At 43.5% G+C, this 23,672-nt stretch overlaps 1 protein-coding gene across 1 annotated transcript in view; it reads right to left on the bottom strand.

The window, feature by feature from the left end:
- Positions 1–342: 342 nt before the first annotated feature.
- Positions 343–23,672, bottom strand: part of b4galnt1b (beta-1,4-N-acetyl-galactosaminyl transferase 1b) — a gene marked incomplete at its 5' end in the record, with an annotated part of 45,902 nt that continues 22,572 nt past the window's right edge. Inside the window, 2 exon segments of the mRNA XM_079432519.1 lie at positions 343–1,529; positions 1,734–1,971. Coding sequence (XP_079288645.1) covers positions 1,315–1,529; positions 1,734–1,971 — 453 coding nt within the window. The 3' untranslated portion in view covers positions 343–1,314.

Genomic DNA, 23,672 nt, shown 5'->3' with positions numbered 1-23,672 from the left:
GTCTATTAATGTTGCTTTTTTTTAAATTTATTTAGTAAGGTTAGTTATCTCAGCCATTCTGCATAGCAAAAGCCACTGACTGTACTTTTCCCCCCAAAACTGGCTTTGAATGAAATCCAGCTCAAATAAATAAATAAAGCCTTTACAGTAACTGCCTTTGGAATATATGTTTATGATGTGTGATTGCTAACTAAATTTATATGAGGCAGCATTGGGCATTGCTGCTTCACATCTGGCTGCAATTGAAACCAGGCTGCATGCTTCAGTGCAATAGGACACAATCTTAGAAAGACCCCAGAATAAAGGAAATAAAAAAGTACAACTAACAATAAACAAGTCATACCAGGAAAGTGATTAAGCCTTTGGCACAGTCACTCTTTAGAACAGAAAAAATATCAAATTCAGATTTTACTGATGTACAATGAATCACCCCTTCATCTCTCACTGAGAAATCTGTCAGAGTGTATATGTGAGAGGGAGAGAGAATGAAAGTGATATGTTGGATTGTCTGTAGTTTTAGCTTGCTAATGATGTCCAGTCTGTTCCTTCTTTTAGTGACGCTGAGGGTCGGATCTCTCCAATTGGAGTCCATTTGTTTTAGTGCAAACGTACTGAGAGATGACCCTCAATAAAACGCACACAGACAAACATACACAAGTACACACACGATTAATGCCAGGCAGGGAGCTGATGTGACATTCCATGTGAATGTCCCAAAGAAAGTGTCTCCCTTTAACTGGATTTAAAAATTCCCGCAGTCTTCTCTTTGTTCTTCAGTTTCAAAAGAAACTTATTTTGTATTCTCATCAGTTAAAGGACTAGTTCACTCAAAAATTAAAATTCTGGCATAATTTAAGGAGCTTGAACATCTCCTTAAGTCTGAAACAACATCGGTGTGGGTAAATGAAGACAGAATCCATTTTTGGTCTCACTATCCCTTTAAATGTGATACTGAAACATGATTGGCTGAGGAGAAAAAGACGGCTGTGCATAATTTACGGAATGGTTTGATCTTTATCTAAAGAATTCTTCTGAACATAAATAAAGCTAAAGAAAGGAGACACAAAAATACGACATCTTCAGGTATAAAAAAAATCTTCACTGCGCATCTCATCCGTCAGTCATGTTTGATCACATTATAACCCTTTCCAAAAGAAGAGGCCTATTTGAACTCCCCCATACTCACATGGGACCTTATGCAGTACATCCACAGCACACTTCCAGTGTCTTCACAGGCCCATTTAGCTACTCAGGGAGAAAGTGTTCGTTTGAGGGAGGATGAGAGAAAGGGAAGAAGGCATAGTCAGGGAGTGTTCAGTTGTGTGTTAGACACTGGAAACGGTTTTTGAAGTACAGGAGGCCATTTTTGGTGTGTGTCGCATCGGATGAAGCAGGAGGGTAACGGAACTTCGCATAAATTTTGTCGCTTTCCGACTGGCCCCACGGCAGCTTGATTTTGGTGGCGTGGTTCACAATGACATCATCACAAGACCCAACATGCAGGGAGCCGAGCCCATCGATAAAAAACTCTGTAAAACAAAATAATTGTTTGCCTAAATTTAGATAAAATAGTATAGTTTTAATACAGGCCATAACATAATTAGCAGCATAACACAAAATAATTATCAGCATATCGGTATATGGCCTCGGTATAATGTAAATGGGAAAATTTGCTGGTAAATACACCACAATCCAATAATCACCTACTTTTGTGTTTGGACATTGAAACTCACCCAAATGCGCAACACGGGCTAGTCTGGGGTCAAAGCCCACCTGCTGCACTTTATCTGTCCTGGCAAGAAAGAAATTGATGACTCCATCAGTCACAACACAGTGAGGAAAGCCCTGGATGATGTGATGGAAGCCTCTCCGCATGTGCAGACAGTCCCCGTCTTCCTCGCCAGCTTCAATTGAGATCGTCTGCCTGTAGGTGGCAGTGTAACCTGTGGCTTCACGTACTGCTCCTCCAACCTAAACACACAGAGCCAAACACTAAGAACAACGCAGGAAAGATAAATTGCACTGGAGGTATCCCTTCCTATAAAAAAAAAAAAAAAACACCTTTCATCAATTTTTGTCTCTTTCTCTTTATAAAAGCAGATGTGCTTGTCTCCGTCTCTAAGGCATGACTCCAGCTGGGTGACTGTGCGCAGAGCCATAGAGAAAGAGAGTTGCGACAACTCCGTTGATTCCAAATGGAATTTTTTTTACAGCAATTGCGGATCGTGGAGCGAAGTTCGTGCTCATACTATCAGCGTCATAGAGACGCAGCAGAAGAGACCGCTGTGATGAACTTTTAAAAGGTAAGACATTTATAGAAACAAATTGTATATTATCAGCACAGCTAATCAAATTACCTTGTGCATTAAAACGGGTCATTATTAGATTATTCCTCACTTAATTAGTAGATTTACGGATTTCCTTCTCTATCTTGCTCAGAACAAGAACCACCTGAAGACTCCCTGTAATCAGTGGCGCAAAAACGGGGTATGCAGTATATGCAGTGCATAGGAGCGCCGCACATAGGGGGGCGACATTTTTCCGAAATTATCATGTGAAAATCTTCTTTAATAAAACGTTATAAATAATCAAATGCTTAGTTGTTTAAATAATATAATGAAACCTTTTTATTTAACGGGTTTTTTTTTAGCATTTTTAATGAGTTAAAAAATGTATTTATTATAAACTTATTAAGACGCGGATCCGCCTTATCTCTTTACGACCACAACAAACGAAACACTTGACGTGCACTTCTTCAGCTTGCCAGGACGCCAGCCGCGAGTCAAACAAGCGTGAAAAATGTACAGGGGCCAAATGAGCTTAAGTACAGTGAACTGCGGTCTGATGAGATGTTGTTATACGTCAGTAAAACAAACTTTCTTGTTCTGTCAGACGTTTCCCGCCCAGCACCAGACGTCATTTGGACGTCGTTTTTGGGGCTAAATCAAGTCGGCCCGTCATGGCCTTATTTTAGACCTAAAATCGACGTTGAAATTTGGTCTTTGTTTGGTCCGTCGGATTTGGTCCAAATTTAGCCCAAAAATCGACGTTGAAATTTGGTCTTTGTTTGGTCCGTCGGATTTGGTCCAAATTTTGCCCAAAAATCGACGTTGAAAATTGGTCTTTATTTTGTACGTCGGATTTGGTCCAAATTTAGCCCAAAAGTCGACGTTTAAAATTAGGTTTTGTTGGTCTGTCTAATTTAGTCCAAATTTAGGAGAAGCACGTTTATTTCGGACTGTATAGCCCTAAAATAGCCATGCACATGTAGCAAGTGAAGAATGATCTGACATATATCTGAAGCAGTGTTAAATATATTGAAATATATTTTGAAAATATATTTTAAAAGTACAAACAAAGCTTAAAAATTGTTCCTCTGGATACATGTGTAAATTGGCTATGTGTACGAATTCATGCACTTTTAATCCATGTTTAATTTTTCAGTGTTATTTCTACACCAAGTTTACCTTTTCTAAAGCTATTATATAATATAATGTATTATATTATATTATATTTACGTACATTCTGCGTGACTTCTACGTGCTTTAATGTGCGCGCGCTGAGTTGGAGCTGAGGAAGTCACCATGGAAACGAGGCGGCAGCTCAACTGTCAAACAGCTAAACGCCGTCTCTCACTGTTGTTTTCACTAATTTCAGGTAAGTTTAGTCTCTAAAATTACACAAATAGTACATGCCATTGTTCCTGACACTTTCTTTCATGTAAATGATATGTTTTACTTCATAGAAATGGTTTAGTGCCTTCGGAAAAAGTCCGTTAGCATCAGGCTAACTATAAGAGCTAACTATAGACGAGCAATTTGTCAACTGATGAATGGAAGTAAGCTAATTAATTTAACCTAAAAGTGTGCACTGTACAGTTAATTGGATAAATCACTCACACAGAGCGTGAAAATGGGCTGAAACTTAAAACAGGTTTTGATCTTTAAACACATATTGATACCACTTGTTCTGTGATTTCAGAAGTGTCAGAAAAAACCCTCTACGACACAGAAGTTCCTGATTTAAACATTTCTGAAGGGAGCTGCTGACAGAGAAATAGAAAACACAGGTGATCTGAGAAAGATTATTAAATAACTTTATATGCATCTTTCACAATATATTTCGCCTATATCACAATGGATCTGTAATTTTATTTTGCAAGATTTATGTGTTTGTTTGTGTGTGTATATGTGCGTGTGTGTGTAATAATATATATATATATATATATATATATATATATATATATATATATATATTACACACACACGCACATATATATATATTAGGGCTGCACGATATTGGAAAAAAATTACATTGCGATATTTTTTTCCCAACGATATATTGCGATATTGAGAGCCATCAATCCAGGCTAAAGTCAATAAGTACCATTCCATGATATTAATAATTTCACTAATAAGCAAGCTTCATTACAAGTGACAAAAAGGTCACTTAATATTTTATTCCAAAATTAGAACATTTCTGTAAACACAAAAGCAGAACACATTTTTAAATAAAACAGCAGCTTTACACCAACCCCCCTGATTGGTTTACAACAATATGACTTAAAATAAATATATTTTTTATAAAACAACTTATAAGCATTTTGGTTCACAATCTTTATGTGAAAAATATGTGCGGGATGTTATAACATACCGCCTGTCAAGCGTTCGGATCATTTTCTTAAATCCCTATTTGGCGACTGTATTTAATGGCAACATATCTTTTAGCGATATGAAACGTTATTGCGTCTGTTATTTCTTTCTGTCGTTGAGAGCCTTTCTGGTAAGGTGTCACACTGGCAAAGGCATCACAAATATTTGTTTGTTTTGGTTGACATCCAGATTTGACTTTGTATTCGTCGTAAAGAGCTTTGTGGTGCCGTTTTAAGTGATCAGACAAATTGGTGGTGTTTCTTTGTTTTGTGGCCACAACTTTATGACACTCCATGCAAAGTACCTCATTTTGGTCAACATCCTCCTTTTTGTAGCCGAAATAGTCCCAAATAGATGATTTCGACTTTCTTTTTGGTACGAAATCATTTTTTTTTGCGGCGGATCCTCTTCGTCGCGCATTTTTAGCAGTGAATGTTGGCTGTGCGCGTGAGCGGTGGCACAGCGAACCAATCACTGTGCAGGCACGGGGAACGTGCATGTCACCCCAGCAACAAGCCATACAACAAACTCGTGTTTACTGTGTGCTACCCTGGTGCTACCGTTCTCTTAATACACCATGGGCTTCTACCCTTCACATCGCATGTTCCGGCGATGTGACTATCGCTCACGCGCACATCGCGATGTCGATGTCAAACCAGAATATCGTTCAGCCCTAATATATATATATATATATATATATATATATGTGTGTTTGTTTGTTTGCTTGTTAGTTATTTCAATGTCCAAACATAAGTAACGGCATTACTAAATAAGTAAATGTAAAAATGTACATTGTTGTTTATTTTTTATTTTTATATTGTATATTCTGTAAATTATTCTTGTTCTTTTCTGCATGTCACCTCTGCTATAGTTTATATATAATAAACCTGGCATTGTATAATAAATATTGTTGGCTCTGTGACAGATTGTTTATGTTCCTAGATTCTTCCACGCTGACGGCCGTGCTCTAGAGTATCTCCTGTCGAAGAGCATCTCTAGACATTATGAAGCATATGACTTGTAAGTAATACCTCAAACATACACTGCCTAAAGTTTAAGGGCCAGATTTGTCATGCATTTGAAAGAAGTATTTTATGCTCACTACTGCTGCATTTATTTGATTAAAATACAGTAAAACAGTAATATTGTGAAATTACCATTTTTTTAATAACTATTTCTTATTTCAGTATGTTTTAAAAAGTGATCAAAGCTGAATTTTCAGCATCATTATGCCTGTCTTCAGTGTCACATGATCCTTCAGAAATCATGCTTAGCGAAAACAAGAATAAATTACAGTTTACGTTATATTCACATAGAAAAGTTATTTTAAATTGTAATAATATTTCACAACATTACTGTTTTTATTTATGATCAAATAAATGCAGTTTTCTTGGTGAACATGTGAGACTTATTTCAAAAACATAAACAACTGACCACAAACTTTAATAACACGAGATTCGAATTTTAGTCCTTTTATTTGAATAAAGTGCAAGAAGCTCTTAAAAATATTAACATAAATAGTAATTTTTTCCTCTGGTGATTTGTATTGTATACCCAGAATGCAATGCACAATGACGTAGATTCCCATTCTCTATACCCAAGCTACACACTCTCAAACCGTGTCTACACTGGACGCGACAAAGCAACCATTGAAAATTATTTGAACTTTGTGCAGAGGTGGCAAGAGTACGAAAATATTCTACTCAAGTAAAAGTACCATTACATTAATGAAATTTTACTTAAGTACAAGTAAAAGTACCAGTCTAAAAATCTACTCTAGTAAAAAGTAGCTCATTTAAAATGTACTCAGAATAAAAATTACTTTTTAACAGTGGGAGGGAGGCAAAACTGGGATAGGCCAGGGGTGTCAAACTCAGTTCCTGGAGGGCCACAGCCCCGCACAGTTTAGATATAACTAATTAAACACATCTGATTCAGCTAATCTAATCATTTAGGCTTATTTGAAAACTACATGGTATATGTGTTGGAGCAGGGTTGGAACTAAACTCGGCAGGGCTGCTCATCAATCTAGAAGTCATCCTGCCATTGTCATGTTCAGAATATATTGCAGGAGATCTCAACATTGTCTCTCAAGGTCCACTTACATGCGGAGTTTTGCTCCAACCTAGTGTAGTGCACATGAACAAACTAAATCCCAAAGTATACTTCGTTTTTGTACGCTTACGCTAGCATATGTGTACAGTCGAACGCATAGCCTTTCAAAGTATACTCCATTTGATGTTGTGCGCGAACGCGGGGGTCGACACATGTGCTCTAGAAAGCTTCATCCATGTCTAGTGTCTGCTCAAGTTATGACCGATAACAAATATTTTTGAACTCTTTTAAACGCCTGTAAGTGTTCATCTGCTGCCATCTACTGTGTTAGTTTGATGCCCCTTTTTTTAATTTTACAAAAGCGCTTGTTTACCACAAAGTATATTTTGGTCATCCCTTTGAAAGTAACTTTTAAATTATATCCTTTATAGAGTTTTAAAGTGCTGTAAATAATTGTGAAATACTTTAAAGTGCAAGAATTTCTCTCTCAAAAGGTTGTATAAACCCTGAAATGCATAATGTAATGAAATTCAACTATTTCTGCCACAACTATTGTAATGAAATGTAATGAAATTCAACTATTTCTGCCACAGTACCACAGGGCTGTGTGCTGAGCCCATTCCTCTACTCCCTCTACACCCATGACTGCAGGCCTGTGCATGGATCCAACTCCATCATCAAGTTTGCTGACGACACCACAGTGATTGGCCTCATCAGAGACAACGATGAGACTGCCTACAGGGAGGAGGTACAGCACCTGGCTGCATGGTGCGCTGACAATAACCTGCTCCTCAACACCAGCAAGACAAAGGAACTTATTGTGGACTTCAGGAAGAAGAAAAGTGGAACGCATGACCCCATCCACATTAACGGGATGGTTGTTGAACGTGTCTCCAGCTTCAAGTTCCTGGGAACCCACATCTCGGAGGACCTGACCTGGACCACCAACACATCCAGCCTAGTCAAGAAGGCTCACCAACGCCTCTTCTTCCTTAGGACACTGAAGAAGAACCACCTGTCTCCAATCATCCAGCGGAACTTCTACCGGTGTGCAATTGAAAGCATCCTGACCAACTGCATCACAGTCTGGTATGGGAACTGCACAGTTGCTGACCGCAAGGCACTGCAGAGGGTGGTGAAAACCGCCCAACGCATCACAGGGACACCACTTCCTGCCATTGAGGACGTCCAGAGAAAACGCTGTTTACGTCGAGCTCGCGGCATTCTTAAGGACTCCTCTCACCCTGACCATAGACTGTTTAAATTACTGCCTTCTGGGAGGCGCTTCAGGAGCCTCCGATCAAGGACAAGCAGATTCAGGAACAGCTTTTTCCCTACAGCTGTCTCCCTACTGAACTCTGCCCGATGATACCCCCCTCACACACCACCACAAACTCTTCACCCCTCCCCATCATTAAAATCGGTTAAAAAACAAAAAAAACATCCACACACTGAGTACTATGCACTGGAAATTTTATTTCTATGCACTTTCAATGTTCATTGCACTAGTGTTTATATATCTTAATGTATAGCTTATTCATATCCATTTGTAATTATATTCATAGTTTTTGCTCATAGTGTACATACATTTACTGTACAATCCATCTGTATAGTATGTTCATATCACCCATCTGTATATCATACTGATAGTATTTAAAAATTTGTAAATTATGTCCATAGTACTACTGCCTTATCTGTATATTCTGTACATATGTAACTATTGTAGACACTGTATATCCTGTACCTCTGCTTATTGCACTTCTGGTTAGATGCTAACTGCATTTCGTTGCCTGTACCTTACATGTGCAATGACAATAAAGTTGAATCTAATCTAATCTAATCACAACAACATGGTTATAGTTAGTGTAACTACTTCTGGTTATATGTCAGCACTGTTTGACTTGTTTATAACAGATTTCTGTGCAGAATTCGAATGCTTCTCACTAGAGCTCACAGCAACATTATTCATTCTGCAGCGAATTCAAGAGCTTCTCACTGGATCTCGCAGCACTGTTCAGTAACCGTGTCACGAAATCAACACTGCTTCTTTAGTAAACCTGTTCTGAGCTCAGATAAGTTTGTTTGTGCTGCGTTGATCCGAACTGATAAACGGTCCTCGCTGCACAGCTCAAACGAGTAGCGAGGTTTCACTAGCTTTTGTTTCGCTTGCTGTTTAATGATTCTCATATGCAACAGAAATAGCAGTGCTTATGAGGTGGGGCAATGTGGTGGTCGTGCTAGTGCGATCGCCCACAAAATTTACACGCACTGGCAGAACATTTTTTCACAAAACGGTCTGGAGCTCTGTATAGGAAGTGACAAAAAAACTGTGCTGAAAATTCTAGAAAATTGTTCTCATGCTGCAAGTCAGTTCCCACTTTTGTGCCCTGAGGTGGAAATGCCCTTACAGTAGGGAACACTCAAGTGTATACTTTACATTTTGGACAACCATTGCTTTTTATTATTATTTATTTATTATTGTTTTTATTGTTACATTTATATTTTGGTTATTGTTTTCTTTCTCACTTCAGATGCTGGAGAAAAAACAGCCAGGCTGTAGCATTCAAAGTGGAAACTTCTGTCGTGGCTCAATAATCCAGGATTGGGATGGTGGAAGGAGCAGAAGAACTAGAAGATCAGAGATCAGGCAGAGATCTACTGGTGCCACTGTTTTGGGTTTTCTGTTTGTTCTATTGTATTATCACAGTATGCATTTTGGGCTGGTATTTTTTTAAATGGGCCCCACTGCGCAATGTGACGTCGTAGTGACGTCTTTTCCATGTCATTTTGGACGTCCAATTTCCGTCCATTGATGGGGTTGTTTTGTAACGCCAGGCGACGTCTTTTTTCGACGTCTACCGCACGTCTAATGTGTATATCACAACTGCCATAGACGTCCAAATGACGTCCAAAAAAAATAAGCCAGATTAGGTCAAATGTTGAACGTCAAAATGACGTCCAAGTTGGGTCATGGTTGGACGTCCAAATAGTGGACCTAGTTTGGACGTCGAATAGATGTCCAGAATTGGTCATGGACCGACGGACCCAATATAGACATGATCTGCACGTCTATCCGACGTCCAATGTTTAGTTTAGTTTAGCCATTTCTGGCCAGGCCAGTACGCACGTCCATGATGCTGGAGAGTAGCGGTAGTCCCATGCGATTTCTTGTGTCATCTTTCAAAAGTGAGACCAGGGAAAATGCTCGCTCGACATGGGCATTGGAAACAGGCAGAACCAGAAGTCTCATGGCACCTTGTGCTAATTCCTGGAATTATTTGTTTCCTCCTGCATCTTTAAATGCCTCGACCTCCAGCCAAAACTTGTCAATGTCCTGATCATCAGAGAAGCCTGTTGATGCCACATTCCTCCACAGCAATTCTAATATATCAGTCGAACATGAGAAAAGATCAGCTGGCAAGTCCTTTACTCCAGGCCTATTTAAAGTGGACATAACGGATTTTGGGCACAGGAGCTCCAGTTTGCGCAATATTTCCATTGAAACAGGTAAGCGCAATTGGTACTGCTTTACAAGTTCTTTCAGAAAATCCATACAGCGCGATGCAATTCTCTCCTTCATGTCGGGGGCTAACCTGCTTTCCTTCAGTTGGTCCATAAATGTAGTAGCCAGGTCTGCATCCAGAGGGGAGAGGAATAGGCCAGACTGTGTGAGGTCAAGTTCCCGGAGCTGCTTGTCATTATTCATGCGCAAGATGCTTGGTTTGAGAACGCATCTAGCAGTTGCCATGTACAGTCTTTCCAAGTCTTTAAACACACTGAGGGTGTTTCCGGTTTCCAACTGAAAACATTTATTCACAGCTTTGATTTCCATCAGAACAGGCTGAAGAAAGTACATGTAAAGGAGATTAGTTTTGTCATCGTACATCTCCTTTAATAGCCAAGCAGTATAACAATGCTCTGAACTTGAAGCAATGTTAAAGTGCAGTGTGAGGGCATCTTTTTGTCCTACAATATGGTCAATGCAGTCAGCCATCACAAGCCAATGGGTACAGCTTGGACTTATTAATTTCAGAGGGCAGCCCCCGTTATTAATAGTCTCGTATATATTCTTGTAGTCATACTGCCGCTTTGCTGAATGAGCAAACCAGTTGTAGGTTTCTCTAAACATGTATTCTATGTTGCTCGGAAGAAGCTGCATTGCTTTATTTGCAACAATGTCAAGTGAATGGCACACACAACGAATAAGCTGTAGGTTTGGCTGCATTTGTTTAAGTAGGGTGAATACGGAATGGTGTTTTCCAACCATTACGCTGGCACCATCTGTGGCAATGCCCATCATGTTTTTGATCTGCAGGCCGTTCTGGGATATAAAGGCAGCAACAGTGTCTGATATGCCTTTAGCATCAGCATCTCTCAGCTCCACAAGTCCAAGATATATACTTACAAACTTGTTTTTTTGAGTGGTATTTCACACAAATACAGAGAAGTTTTGTTCACAGATATGTCAGTGCTTTCATCAAGATACAGGGAATATGGAGACTCACCGATATCCTACACAAGTTCTTCTCTGAAGTGCGGCGCGAGGACAGATTTAATAACGGCTGTGCACTTTGTCCGGTGCATTTTGAATGTTCCCATCTCATCTTTCAAAATGTCTGACAAATCGTCCACTGCATTTATTGAAGTGTGACAAGCAATGTAGGCAGCGATTCTAATTTCACTGCGCTTTTGGTCATCCTTGATCAGACACTGCCCTGCTGCTCCCGCTGACACAGTAAAAGCTTTAACACTAGGAGCACAGCGCAATTTTTTCTTTTTTTTTGTGTTAGCATGTTCCTTTAAATCGTTTAACTGTGCTCTGATTTCTGATTGACAGTATTTACAAAATGCCTTTGACTCGTCACCTACCACCAGAGATGCTCACAAGTCTCTGAGCTAGAGTCCAAGTCAAGTCTCAAGTCTCTGAGCTAGAGTCCAAGTCAAGTCTCAAGTCTCTGAGCTAGAGTCCAAGTCAAGTCTCAAGTCTCTTCATTATATTAAGTCTCTGGTTATAATAAGTGTTGCATCACGTACAGCGACCCATCCAACACTGCATAGCTATATATAAGGAATTGAAAGCATGTAATATGTTATTATGACTCCTTTATCTATTAGCATACAGTATCAGCTTTGATTTTTATATATAATCAGTGTAAACAGGCTATTGCAACATGACAAAAACACCAAGAATGCATTACTTTTAAGTTAATATTATCTGTATTTTAACTTGTAGCATGAACACACAGTACAGTACAGACCAAAAATTAAGAAAGACTTAATATGGTCAAACATCACATTGTAGCTAAATGCAAAACACTATTGCAACAAACCAAACGATGTGAAATATGAGGAGTTCAGATGCAAAAGCCATCTGAAATTTTCTTTAGAATGATCATTTTTATCAAGCTTGTATATTTAAGTTCAATAATTTCACTTAAATGGCAATGAAAATGCAACTAATCATAGTTTATAAACTACTGTAAGTCAACACATCCCAAACTCTCAAACCAGTGTAATGTTACATGATCAACAATAATCCTGTAACCTGTTTGCAGACAACGTTAATTAACGTGATGGAAGCCAGCAGCACGTAAATGATTACGTTAATCGACCACCACAAGTTTGGCAATTAACCCTTGTATGGTGTTCGGATCTGTAGGACCCGTTTTCATTTTTTAATCAAGAGAAAAATTATACGATTAATTATTTTTTCAAACGCAGACTCATTGGCCTTGGCTCATTTTCTGTGAAGAATATATATCTGAACAAATTTTCAATGACCACACTGGTCACACACTCTCTCACACGCAAGCACACGCACACACACACACACACACACACTCACTTGGATATGTGGTTTACGTGACTCTCCATAGGCGTAATGGTTTTACTAATGTACCAACTGTATAATCTATCCTTAAATCCAAAGCTAACGATGAATGGCACAGCAGTCGACATGTTTGTTCGTTGTCCTCTAATGTATGGCGGCCGCGCCTAAAATAAAAAAAATTGCGCAGCAGATACGTAGTACGTCACGTGTTACATGGGCAGGTTATAGGTAACGGAGGGAGGGGAATAACAGCGAGCTCATCAGTTGTTTCCTAAAAATAAACATTGTTCACGAGTCCCGCAGCTCGAGTCCGAGTCGAGTCTGAAGTCTTTCAAGGTCGAGTCTCAAGTCGAGTCTGAAGTCACTGTGTGTGCGACTTAAGTCGCACTCGAGTCCGAGTCTCAAACTCGAGTCCCCATCTCTGCCTACCACAGGTGAAATCCATGTTTTCAGAGATGGGTCGCTCTCCCATTCTTTTCTGTAGGACTTTCTATATTTACCCCACTTTGGCATGATGAGGATAAAAACACTTGGGCTTAACGAGTACAAGGATTAGCCTACAACAACTGCCAATCAAGATTGAAATCTGATTGGACAGGACTGAGAACTCTCCTGAACCTTATTGGTTAAACTGAACCATATAATTAAAACGTCAACATTACTTCACTGTAAAGTTCATTTGAATGGAAAATTTATAAAATATCATGTTTATAGTAAAAAATAAAAACCCGCCAGTTGCATCAAAAACTAGCCCAATTTTTATCAACCTGCCCAATGCATTTTTTCCCATTTAGACATGACCAAAAGGAGCCCAATTGGGCGGGAACCCGCCCAATCTGGCAACACTGATGGGAACTCCTTCCCTCCAACCTTTCCTGAAGTCCTATTGGCTCGCGCCAGTCCAAATGACTGGCCAATTGTCGCGACGCATGCAAATACTGACAAGCTCGAGAGGCAGTATAAAATGCGGTGACCGCGACAATTACGTCAGAATCTGATACTGAACGCCGCTTAGCTGGTCGAGCAGCGAGCACGGCGACCACCGTGATGTCTCGTTCCCACTCTCAGGGAACCGAGGTTACGATAGTAACCGGAGACGTTCCCTCTTGAGCTTTCAAATTTCTCTGTTATGGGAATGCTATTCAATCCCGCCGAGAGAGAGGCTATGAGCAGCCTGTACCAGTTACACACTAAGCAAAGATAGAACACACACACAATTCCCACCAATATCACTTGTTAGGCGGGCTCGCAGCTGATAGGTGGAGATGAGCCAATGAGCGTCTAAACCCCAGGTATACGAAATTTGCATATCTGGTTAGTAATAAATGTGGGCTGCGCTGAAAGCAGGGCAGAACAGAAGTAATAACAGCATTGTAAGGGGCTGCACAGAGAAAACTGTGTTTAAGCAGCATAAAACATAGCATGATAATGGTAGCACGTAGTGAGTCAGAAATGAATACCTGGAAGCTGCACTGAGTACAGGGCAGACAACAACAACAAACTCACAGAGGGCTGCGCAGAGTAATTACTGTGGGAGGCAGCAACACACATGAATAGAGGTAGCAAAACATGAATCAGTCACTCACCGACAGCACTTGGGAGGCTAAGGACTGAACGTCCAGCTTGTAAAACCTGGCGAAGGTATTCTGAGAAGACCAGCTGGCTGCAATGCATATATCCTGAATAGACATACCTCTCAACCATGTCCAGGAGGAGGCGATAGCCCTTTTTTAGTGGGCCCTAATGTGCAAAGGGCATTCCAAACCTCGGCTCGTATAAGCAGCCGTGATATCGTCCACAATCAAGTGTGAAAGTCTCTGTTTTGACACGGCCCGGCCCTTCGCACAACCACTGTAGCACACGAAAAGCTGGTCAGATTGCCGAAAGCTGGCCGAACAGTCAATGTAAATCCTTAAAGCCCTAACAGGGCACACCAAAGCATGAGTGTTCACGTCACGCGAGGACGATGATTCAGAAGACAGGGCAAACAACGAAACAGTTTGCGTTCTGAAGGGGGTAGATAGTGATTTAGGCACATAGCCCGGTCTCGGCCGGAGAGTGACACTGCAGTCACCGGGTCCGAAGCGAATACAGTTGCTGTCCACAGAAAACGCATGTAAATCCACTATACGCTTAGCCGAAGCGAGGGCCAGAAAAAGCGCAGTTTTGAGAGATAGCTCCTTCAAATCAATGGATGTTAAAGGTTCGAATGGTGGCTGTGAATGAGCTCTTAACACCACCTCTAGGTCCCAGGGTGGGACTGAAGGAGGACGCGGGGGATGCAATCTCCTCACTCCCTTAAGAAAACTCACTACCAGCAGGGAACGAAACGATGCAATAGCTGCCACATAGACTTTCAGTGTTGATGGTAGAGATCCACTATCCAGTCTGTACTGTAGAAAACTCAGAAAATCCGACACAGTGGAAGTAGCTGGGTCGATATGAACATCACAGCACTATTTCACAAATACTCCCCATTTTAGGGCATACAAACGCCTCGTAGAGGGTGCCCGCGCCTCCGAGAGCATGTCGAGCACACAAGAATGCAGGGCGCTCAGCTCCTCTGATATCCCCGGAGCAGCCACACATGAAGGCTCCACAACTTCGGGTTCGGGTGCGCTCTGACTGTGAGCACAGAAGACTCGTTAACTGGAAAGGTCACAAAGCTGACTCATTCCAGAGCAATAATCTGCCCTAGATCTGCTGCTGCCTAAAGCAAAATGTAATGCAAACTGCATATATCGTTCTCTTTCATATTTTGATTCAAACAGAATCCAACTAAATAACCTTTACCATTCAAAACGCTTTCTCTGTAATCAGGGTTCTAAAAATTCAACAAAATTTAAACAAAAAAAATTTCTAAAAATTTCCCACTTTTGAACAATATTGACCTCAGCAGATTTGAACAATTGTTTTTTCTGTTTGAATTCCACAGCAATCAGTGCCAGAGACAGAGAGTAGGAAGGTCTCCCAAAGCCTGTTTCAGTAGTAAATACTGCTCAATCCAAAGGCCAGAGGGCACTGAAACTCATATGCCCCGCAGAAGATAGGTAATGCACGTCATTCCTGATCTGGAAATAACTATCACTGTAGCTGAATAAACAGAAGCTTGAATTTCTTTCATTGATTCACCGTGACTAATAAACACACAACTACGACAATATATAGTTTATCTGAGTTCTTCAAGCCTTCTCATGTATTTTCATGATAACAAAGTATATTTATAATGTAATGTATAATGTTTGGAAAGATGTTTGAGGCGTATTGCTTTTTCAAATGCACGTTATAAGCGACTCAATCATTTACTACTCAAGCATTTACTACTGATCACCGAGCCGTACTTCACTGACAATCTGCACACAACAGCTTTCACAGTTTCATAATTGCACTAAACCAAACGATTTTGATTAATTGTGCAGCCCTAGTCTGTTTAGCTCTGATTTTAAGCTCTCAAAAGGAGACAAATTAATAATGAACACTTTCTGAGATTCAGAGATTTGCCAAAACTTTGGTTCTGATTCTCAATAGAAATAATGTGTTCCCTTTCAGTCGGTCACTCCGAATCATGTCGGGTGACCGACGAATTGGGATCTCGCTTAGAGAGACCAATCCACTTCGAGACATATGCTTATGACTCGCCTGTGTTTTGTAATGTGTTACAATTTTTCCTATAGTTTAAAATAGCAATAGGCACGCTTGCTATCTACAGGTGTTATAATTTTTCCTTTTGAACTTTTGACACAGTCTTGTGAAGCCTCTGTGAATCTGTGACAAAGGTCGCGTTTCCTGCCTGAATGGGAGGAGGGGGCAGACACAGACGTGGGCAGAAGATGGAAGAATTATGGGAGGTTTTTAATAAGATGAAGTGAAGTGAAGAGAAGTGGCATACTGCCAAGTATGGTGACCCATACTCGGAATTCGTGCTCTGCATTTAACCCATCCAATGTGCACACACACAGCAGTGAACACACAACCGGAGCAGTGGGCAGCCATTTATGGGGAGCAGTTGGGGGTTCGGTGCCTTGCTCAAGGGCACCTCAGTCGTAGTATTGAGGGTGGAGAGAGCGCTGGACATTCACTCCCCCCACCTACAATCCCTGCCGGCCCGAGACTCGAACCCGCAACCTTTGGATTACGAGTCCGACTCTCTAACCATTAGGCCACGACTTCCCCACAGATTAATGCAAATGATGATATGCAAGGCTATAAAATGCTTATGAATCTGATGTTAGAGGCCGACATTCGTGGTGAAGACTTTTACTCGCTGTTACTTTTGTTTTTGCTTATGAGTTATTGTTTTTAATAAAACAAAACCATTGTATTGGTGATTCGTTGAACTTTTAAAACAAGTCTCTGAGTGATTAATCGATAGTAACCAGTTATCAGAACCTGAATGAAACCTTGTTTTGAGCTTCAAGTGGTCTGAACTCGACTGAGCCAGGACAAACACCGTGAGAAAGGACTTGAAACTTTTGCCAACATCTATTCGACCAAGAGGTAATCATATATCTGTTGATTATGAACTATTCATGGGTGTTATAGATGTGAATCATAGGTTTTAGCCCTTTAATCCGGTATAGAAATACAACACCTTTTAAAGATGCCTTTCCACCCGTGCGTTTCTGGATGAGGTTGTTACCTGGCGCCGGGTGATGGTCACGATCGCTGCCTCTCGTGTCTGGGCGTTAAGCACGCTGAGGTGGCTTTCATGGACGCTAGTAGCCGGACTGGTCTTATGGTGACGGTGAGGAATTCCCCTCCGAGGAACCAACCTCTAAGGGCTTCTCCTTCCACCGGCACTTCGCAGCCTGTGGAGCTGCTGAAGGAACAGGCTGGACCCTCTCGTGGGGTACCACTTGTATCCTTTGGTGCTCCCCCGACGATCGGATGTTGATTGCTGCATCGGAGGGTGAACCAGACCTTTCTGGAGATGATGATTCAGCACCGTGTCCTAAATCCTCAAGGTTGGACGATTGGTTTCTCGGGGGACGATTGGTTTCTCGCGCTGGTTCTCAGGGCCCCACCCTTTCTTCCCGGAGGTGCATGATGTGCTCACTGGGTCGTGGACGGCACCTTTCACTGCCGAAACCATCCCGGTGGCTCGTCCTTATTCACCACCCTCGACGGTGGGGCAGCAAGGGGGTATACGGAGATCCTGCCGGTGGAGCGGTCAGTTGTGACGCAATTGTGTCTAAATACCGCTGCCACCTGGCGTGGGAATCCGTCGCTCCTGACCGGCATGTGGGGAAGCTGCTTCCGCCCTACACGCTATGGCGTTGTTGCAGGTTCATCAGGCCAAGGCACTGAAGGACCTGCACGAGGGTGGGCACGACCCATATGTTCTCAGAGAGCTTCGTAACGCTACTGACCTCGCGCTACGAGTGACGAAGATCACTACATGGTCTCTGGGCCGTGCGATGTCCACTATGGTGGTCCAGGAACGCCATCTCTGGCTGTGTCTGGCCGACATGAGGGAGTCTGAAAAGATGCAGTTCTTGAATGCCCCTGTGTCCCAGACTGGCCTTTTCGGTGACACAGTGGAGAACTTCTCCCAGCAGTTCTCCATTGCACAGAAGCAGACTGAGGCCATCAGGCACATCCTGCCCCGGCGTGCTGCTGCCTCCACTCGGCGGCAGCGCCTCAGTCGTCAGTCGTTGCCGAGGGCGGCCCCCTGCTTCCGCCCCCGCGCTGCAAGCACAGCAGCCTCCAGCAAAGCAGCGCCGTGGAGCCGGTCGCAGGACAGCCGCCCCTCCAGGCCCCCGCCAAATCTGGTGGCAAGCGGAAGAGCAAGAGGCCCTGAGACGGGCAACCCGGAGATGGAGGAGGATGCTCTTCGGGAGATGATGAAAGCACCACTCCCTCCCCCGGAGGAGGGCCAGGCGGTGAATCCTTTTTTTTTTTTTTTTTTTTTGCCACTGGCCTCACGGTTAGTGGTACCCAAATCCTTGACAAAAGAGCAATTTCCTCTATCTCTGGATCCCCAGAGGGGACGGGGAGTTGTGGACGAGACAGTCTTGATTCACACAAGGGGGAAGCACGCAGTCTGTGATCGCATGCAGTTGCTGACACTCACTAAAGCGCGCAATTGCTTTCGTATGTGCGCTGTTTTATCGGTTTCACTTTCTCTTTCGAAATCGATAACGTTCAGCAAGGAGGGGAGAGGATGGAAAGTGGGGGGCACAGTAACTCGTTTGGGGGGGCACGGCCCGCGTATGCCCCCCCCTTGGCCCCGGCCCTGCTCCTGGCGAAGGATGCAATATAGCCGGTCCCGCCGGCCGATATGAGGATGGGGTTTTACATCCCTTACTTCATTGTACCCAAGAAAGACGGTGGGTTGAGACCAATCTTGGATCTGCGCATCTTGAACCGGGCCCTTCACAAGCTTCCATTCAAGAAACGCATCTTCGGGTGCATCCGTCCCCGAGATTGGTTTGCAGCGATCGACCTGAAGGATGCGTACTTCCATGTGTCGATCCTTCCGCACCACAGGCCATTCCTGCGGTTTGCGTTCGAAGGACGGGCATATCAGTACAAGGTCCTGCCCTTCGGGCTGTACCGGTCACCCTGTGTCTTCACGAAAGTTGTGGTGGCAGCTCTTGTTCCCCTGAGAGAACAGGGTCGTTCGCATTCTCAACTACCTCGACGACTGGCTCATACTGGCTCAGTCTCAGGACCAGTTGTGCGAACAACACTGGCTTCAACACTGGCTCCATGGCCGAGTCCCTAGGTGGGCGTGGAAACGCGGCACTCACTGGGTCCGAGTCACACCGGCCTGCCACCAAACCTTCACCCCGTGGTCAGACCTCTCGTTTCTCCGGGCAGGAGTGCCCCTGGAACAGGTCTCCAGGCATGCTGTGGTTTACATGGATGCCTCCACCACCGGCTGGGGGGGCCACATTCGATGGGCTTTCAGTGTCGGGGGTTTGGACGGGCCCCCAACTGCACTGGCACATCAATTGCCTAGAGTTGCTGGCAGTACGCCTGGCCTTGATACGTCTCAAGAGATGTTTACACTGCGATTGTTGCGTACATCAACCGACTAGGTGGTCTACGCTCCCGTTGCATGTCGCAACTCGCCCGCCTCTGGAGTCAGAAGCATCTGAGGTCGCTTCGTGCCATTCACATTCCAGGTTTGCTCAACCGGGCAGCCGACAAGCTGTCACGAGCTGCGCTCCCCGGAGAGTGGAGACTCCATCCCCAGACGGTCCAGCTGATTTGGAGACATTTCGGACCCGCTCAGGTAGATCTGTTTGCGTCTCTAGAGACCTCTCATTGGCAGTTGTCTTACTCCCTGATCGAGGGAATACTCGGCACGGACGCACTGGCACACAGCTGGCCACGGGGCCTTCGCAAGTATGCGTTTCCCCCAGTGAGCCTTCTCGCACAGACACTGTGCAAGATCAGGGAAGACGAGGAGCAGGTCCTGCTCGTGGCGCCGTACTGGCCCACTTGGACTTGGTTCCCAAAACCGATGCTCCTCGTAACAGCCCCTCCTTGGCAGATTCCTCTGAAGAAGGATCTACTGACTCAGAGACAGGGCACCTTATGGCACCCGCGTCCAGACCTCTGGAAACGTCATGTCTGGTCCCTGGACGGGATGCGGAGGTTCTAGGTGACCTACCCCAAGAGGTAGTTGACACCATCACTTCGGTGAGAGCGCCATCTATGAGACATGCTTATGCCTTGAAGTGGAACCTGTTCGTCGAATGGTGTTCTTCTCATCGAGAATACCCCGGAAGTGCCAGATCAGAGTCGTGCTGTCCTTCTTGCAGTAGGGGTTGGAGCGAAGGCTGTCTCCCTCCCCCCTTAAAGTCTATGTGGCTGCAATTGCTGCCAACCACGACCCGGTGGAAGGGAAGTCAGTGGGGAAGCATGACTTGGTCATCAGGTTCCTTAGGGGGACGAGAAGGTTAAATCCTCCACGGCCCCCCTCTATACCCTCTTGGGACCTGTCTCTAGTGCTCAGAGCACTACAGCAGGGCCCATTTGAGCCTTTGCAGACAGTCGAGCTGAAGTTTCTTTCAATGAAGACTGCTCCTGCTGGCATTTCAGTCGACGATTCGTGCCTAGAGTTTGGGCCGGCTGACTCTCAGGTAATCCTGAGGCCCCAGCCTGGCTATGTGCCCAAGGTTCCCACTACTCCCTTCAGGGACCAGGCGGTGAGCCTGAAAGCGTTGCCCCCGGAGGAGGCAGACCCAGCCCTAGCTTTGCTTTGTCCCGTCCGAGCATTGAGATGCTACATTGACAGGAGGCAAAGCTTCAGGACCTCAGACCAGCTGGACACCATCATCCTGGCTTATCAGGCACAGGGTGTGCCCTGCCCATTCAGGTTGAGAGCCCACTCTACTAGAAGTGTTGCATCCTCCTCCGGCACCAGGCCCTCACTCGATGAATCCGTGAGAACTCGATGAATCCAGAGAGGGCTGGGTTCCATATGTAGAGACCTAATTGGATTCCATATGTGTAAGTCCACGGTATAGCCTCCGAGCCCGTATTTCCCCGGCAGACGTTCTGCCATTATCCAAGAGGCTACAATCACCTCTAATCTTCCATATGCACCTAAGCGGTTGTTCATATGCGTATGTGCTTCTGAACCTCCTTTGGTAAGGTTGGGCTTCCGCAGCGTTCCGCAAGTAGAACGGGTACGTTTTCCCAGTGTTATCCAATCTTACTGAGTGGGTAGTGCCATAGCACAGTAGCTGGTCTTCTTGTTGTAAGCCCTGACCTGCGCCAAAAAGTAGGGGCGCAGGAGGCTTCCACAGGACACTGGAAGGGGCAGTATCCGTGGCCCTTTGGTAGGGATCCCAATTCGTCGGTCACCCGACGTGACTCGGAATGACCGACTGAAAGGGAACGGCTCGGTTACGTATGTAACCCTCGTTCCCTGAAGGAGAGAATGGAGACGTCATGTCCCGTCGTCATGGCTGCTGTACCACCGCTGAGCGGCCGGGTCACTGGCTCGGCTCCTCAGCGAAAACCTGAATATGCGCTGCACCTGCCTACTTATACTCACGCTGTGATCAGCGGCAGCTGGATGCAATAATCGCATGCCAATGTACATTGGCTCGTTTAGTTACACTCGAAGTGGATTGGTCTCTCTAAGCGAGAATTCGCAATTAAATCGCCATCTAGTGGCACAAGATGGCCGAGCAATCAAAGATAATCTGCACAAATTTCCATCATGATCCGACAAAGATAAGGAACAGATATCGGCATCACGAACAGCTGAAAATGAAAATATAGTCAATTCGCGAATCGGATTTATGAGTAGCAGAAAAGAAAGTGAAAGACTTCGCAGAAGGGTTTAATAAACGCCAACTGTCCAACAACGAGGATGAGATTACACATTGCCGAAATTTGTCAGAACACAAAGCTTGAGAGTGTGATTCCTTTGGTCCAGATTTTTGGTCCTTTGGTCCAGATTTTGGTCCATATCGTGATCTGCAACAACTTTCTTTTGTTCTCTCATCTCCCCTGTAAGAAGATCCAGTTTAGAGCATAGCGACTGAACAACTGACATGTGAGAAGCGAACTCGTTCCGCATCGCCATCAACTCGGTTCTTAGAATGTTCTCAAAGTATGTAACAGTGTTCGCCATCTTGTCCGTCATATCGCTCGCGGTCGGTGGCTTGGATTTCTTCTTAATCGAAGAAGCCGATGAAGACAACTCCTGCTGTTTACGACTGCATGCCATCAGGTAAAGCACCACCAATTAATAAAAATTAAAACAAAACAAAAAAATCAGCAAAAAGAGGCCAAACATACGGAGCTCTACTCGAGTGCGACTAGGTTCATGAGCACATCACATGACTCGTCATGGAGCTTTTATTTTGACGGAAACCCGCAGGAAGTTGGTTGACAGTAGCAGATTTATTAATTATTCTCATTACTAATTTGGGAAGATGCAAATATCACATTGTCACACGCCTTGTAAAAATTCATAAAAGTGTTACTGAGCAACTGACGAGTAACAGTTTCAGCGCAGATTTCCCTCGCGGTTTGGACCCTGGCCAGTGGCTAAGGAGAAAGCGTCGCGAGCTCCTGCAGCTCTGTTTGAATGCATGCACTTCATGCGTGTATTAGAAAACAATGTTCTGCAGTCTATTTAATTGTTTAAGGCCATTTCGTGATTTTAATCATCATACAGTAACCAGCAACAACCACCCCTTCCACTTCTCATCGGAGACATGAGATGCAGTAGTAAACTGCATGTCTCGCTGTCGGCGCTTGTAATGATTTTTGTGTCTTTCGCTGACTGTTTTAAATTCTTCCACACTGCCGTCATATTTGCTGCATTAGTGCGCGCCTCTATTTGGTAGTTTCACATCATTGTTTGGCACAATTCATTTGGTCTTTTTGCTTATTTTCGGCCGAATAATTGCGGCTGCCGAACAATCAGTGCATCCCTAGTAAATACGTCATTGCGTCGCTATATCATTGATATCACGATATAACACTTTTTTGATCATGTAAAAATGTATACCGGTATTATCGTGGACTGTATGATATGGCACACCCCTACATGATAGTAATATATTTGTCATCATTTCTTCAAATTAAACTGCACTTTCATTTTTGGTAGGTCGAGAAGTTCTTTGAGTGTCAGTTTGTATTTGACAGTAGTTTTTCTCAAGTGAAACGGTAAAGAGCTTGTGAGGTGACTCTCGGAACAGTTCTGGAAATGAAGTTCATGTGTTTATGTCCTCATATACCGAGGTATCAGATGCTGAAACACTGCTAGTGTCGCGTATTTGAGTTTGTGCAGCAGACAAAACTACACCATTCATTCATGCAGACTTATTAGCAACATGAACTGACTGGCTGTAGTCGGGTTTCATTTTGCTGTGTGATAGGCTGTTAGATTAATCTATATCAAGTAAACAGTCCACAGTTCATAATCATTATCAACATCAAATTTATTTTGATCTCAATATGATCTTGTTTATTGCCCAGCCATAGAACTAACATTTTAAATTATTTTTAACCAACTAGTGATTTTAGCAGGTGTTTGAAGTCAGTTCCCTTTTAAAAAAGTGATGTAACATGTGGCCAAGAATGGTAGCCCATCCTTTTTTTATTATTAATGCTCTGCATTTAACCCATCCTAAGTGCACACACTCAGCAGTGAACACACA

This window comes from Barbus barbus, assembly GCF_936440315.1.
Source record: "Barbus barbus genome assembly, chromosome: 13".
NCBI classification, from domain to species: domain Eukaryota; kingdom Metazoa; phylum Chordata; class Actinopteri; order Cypriniformes; family Cyprinidae; genus Barbus; species Barbus barbus.
This window is presented reverse-complemented; position numbering and strand designations above follow the sequence as displayed.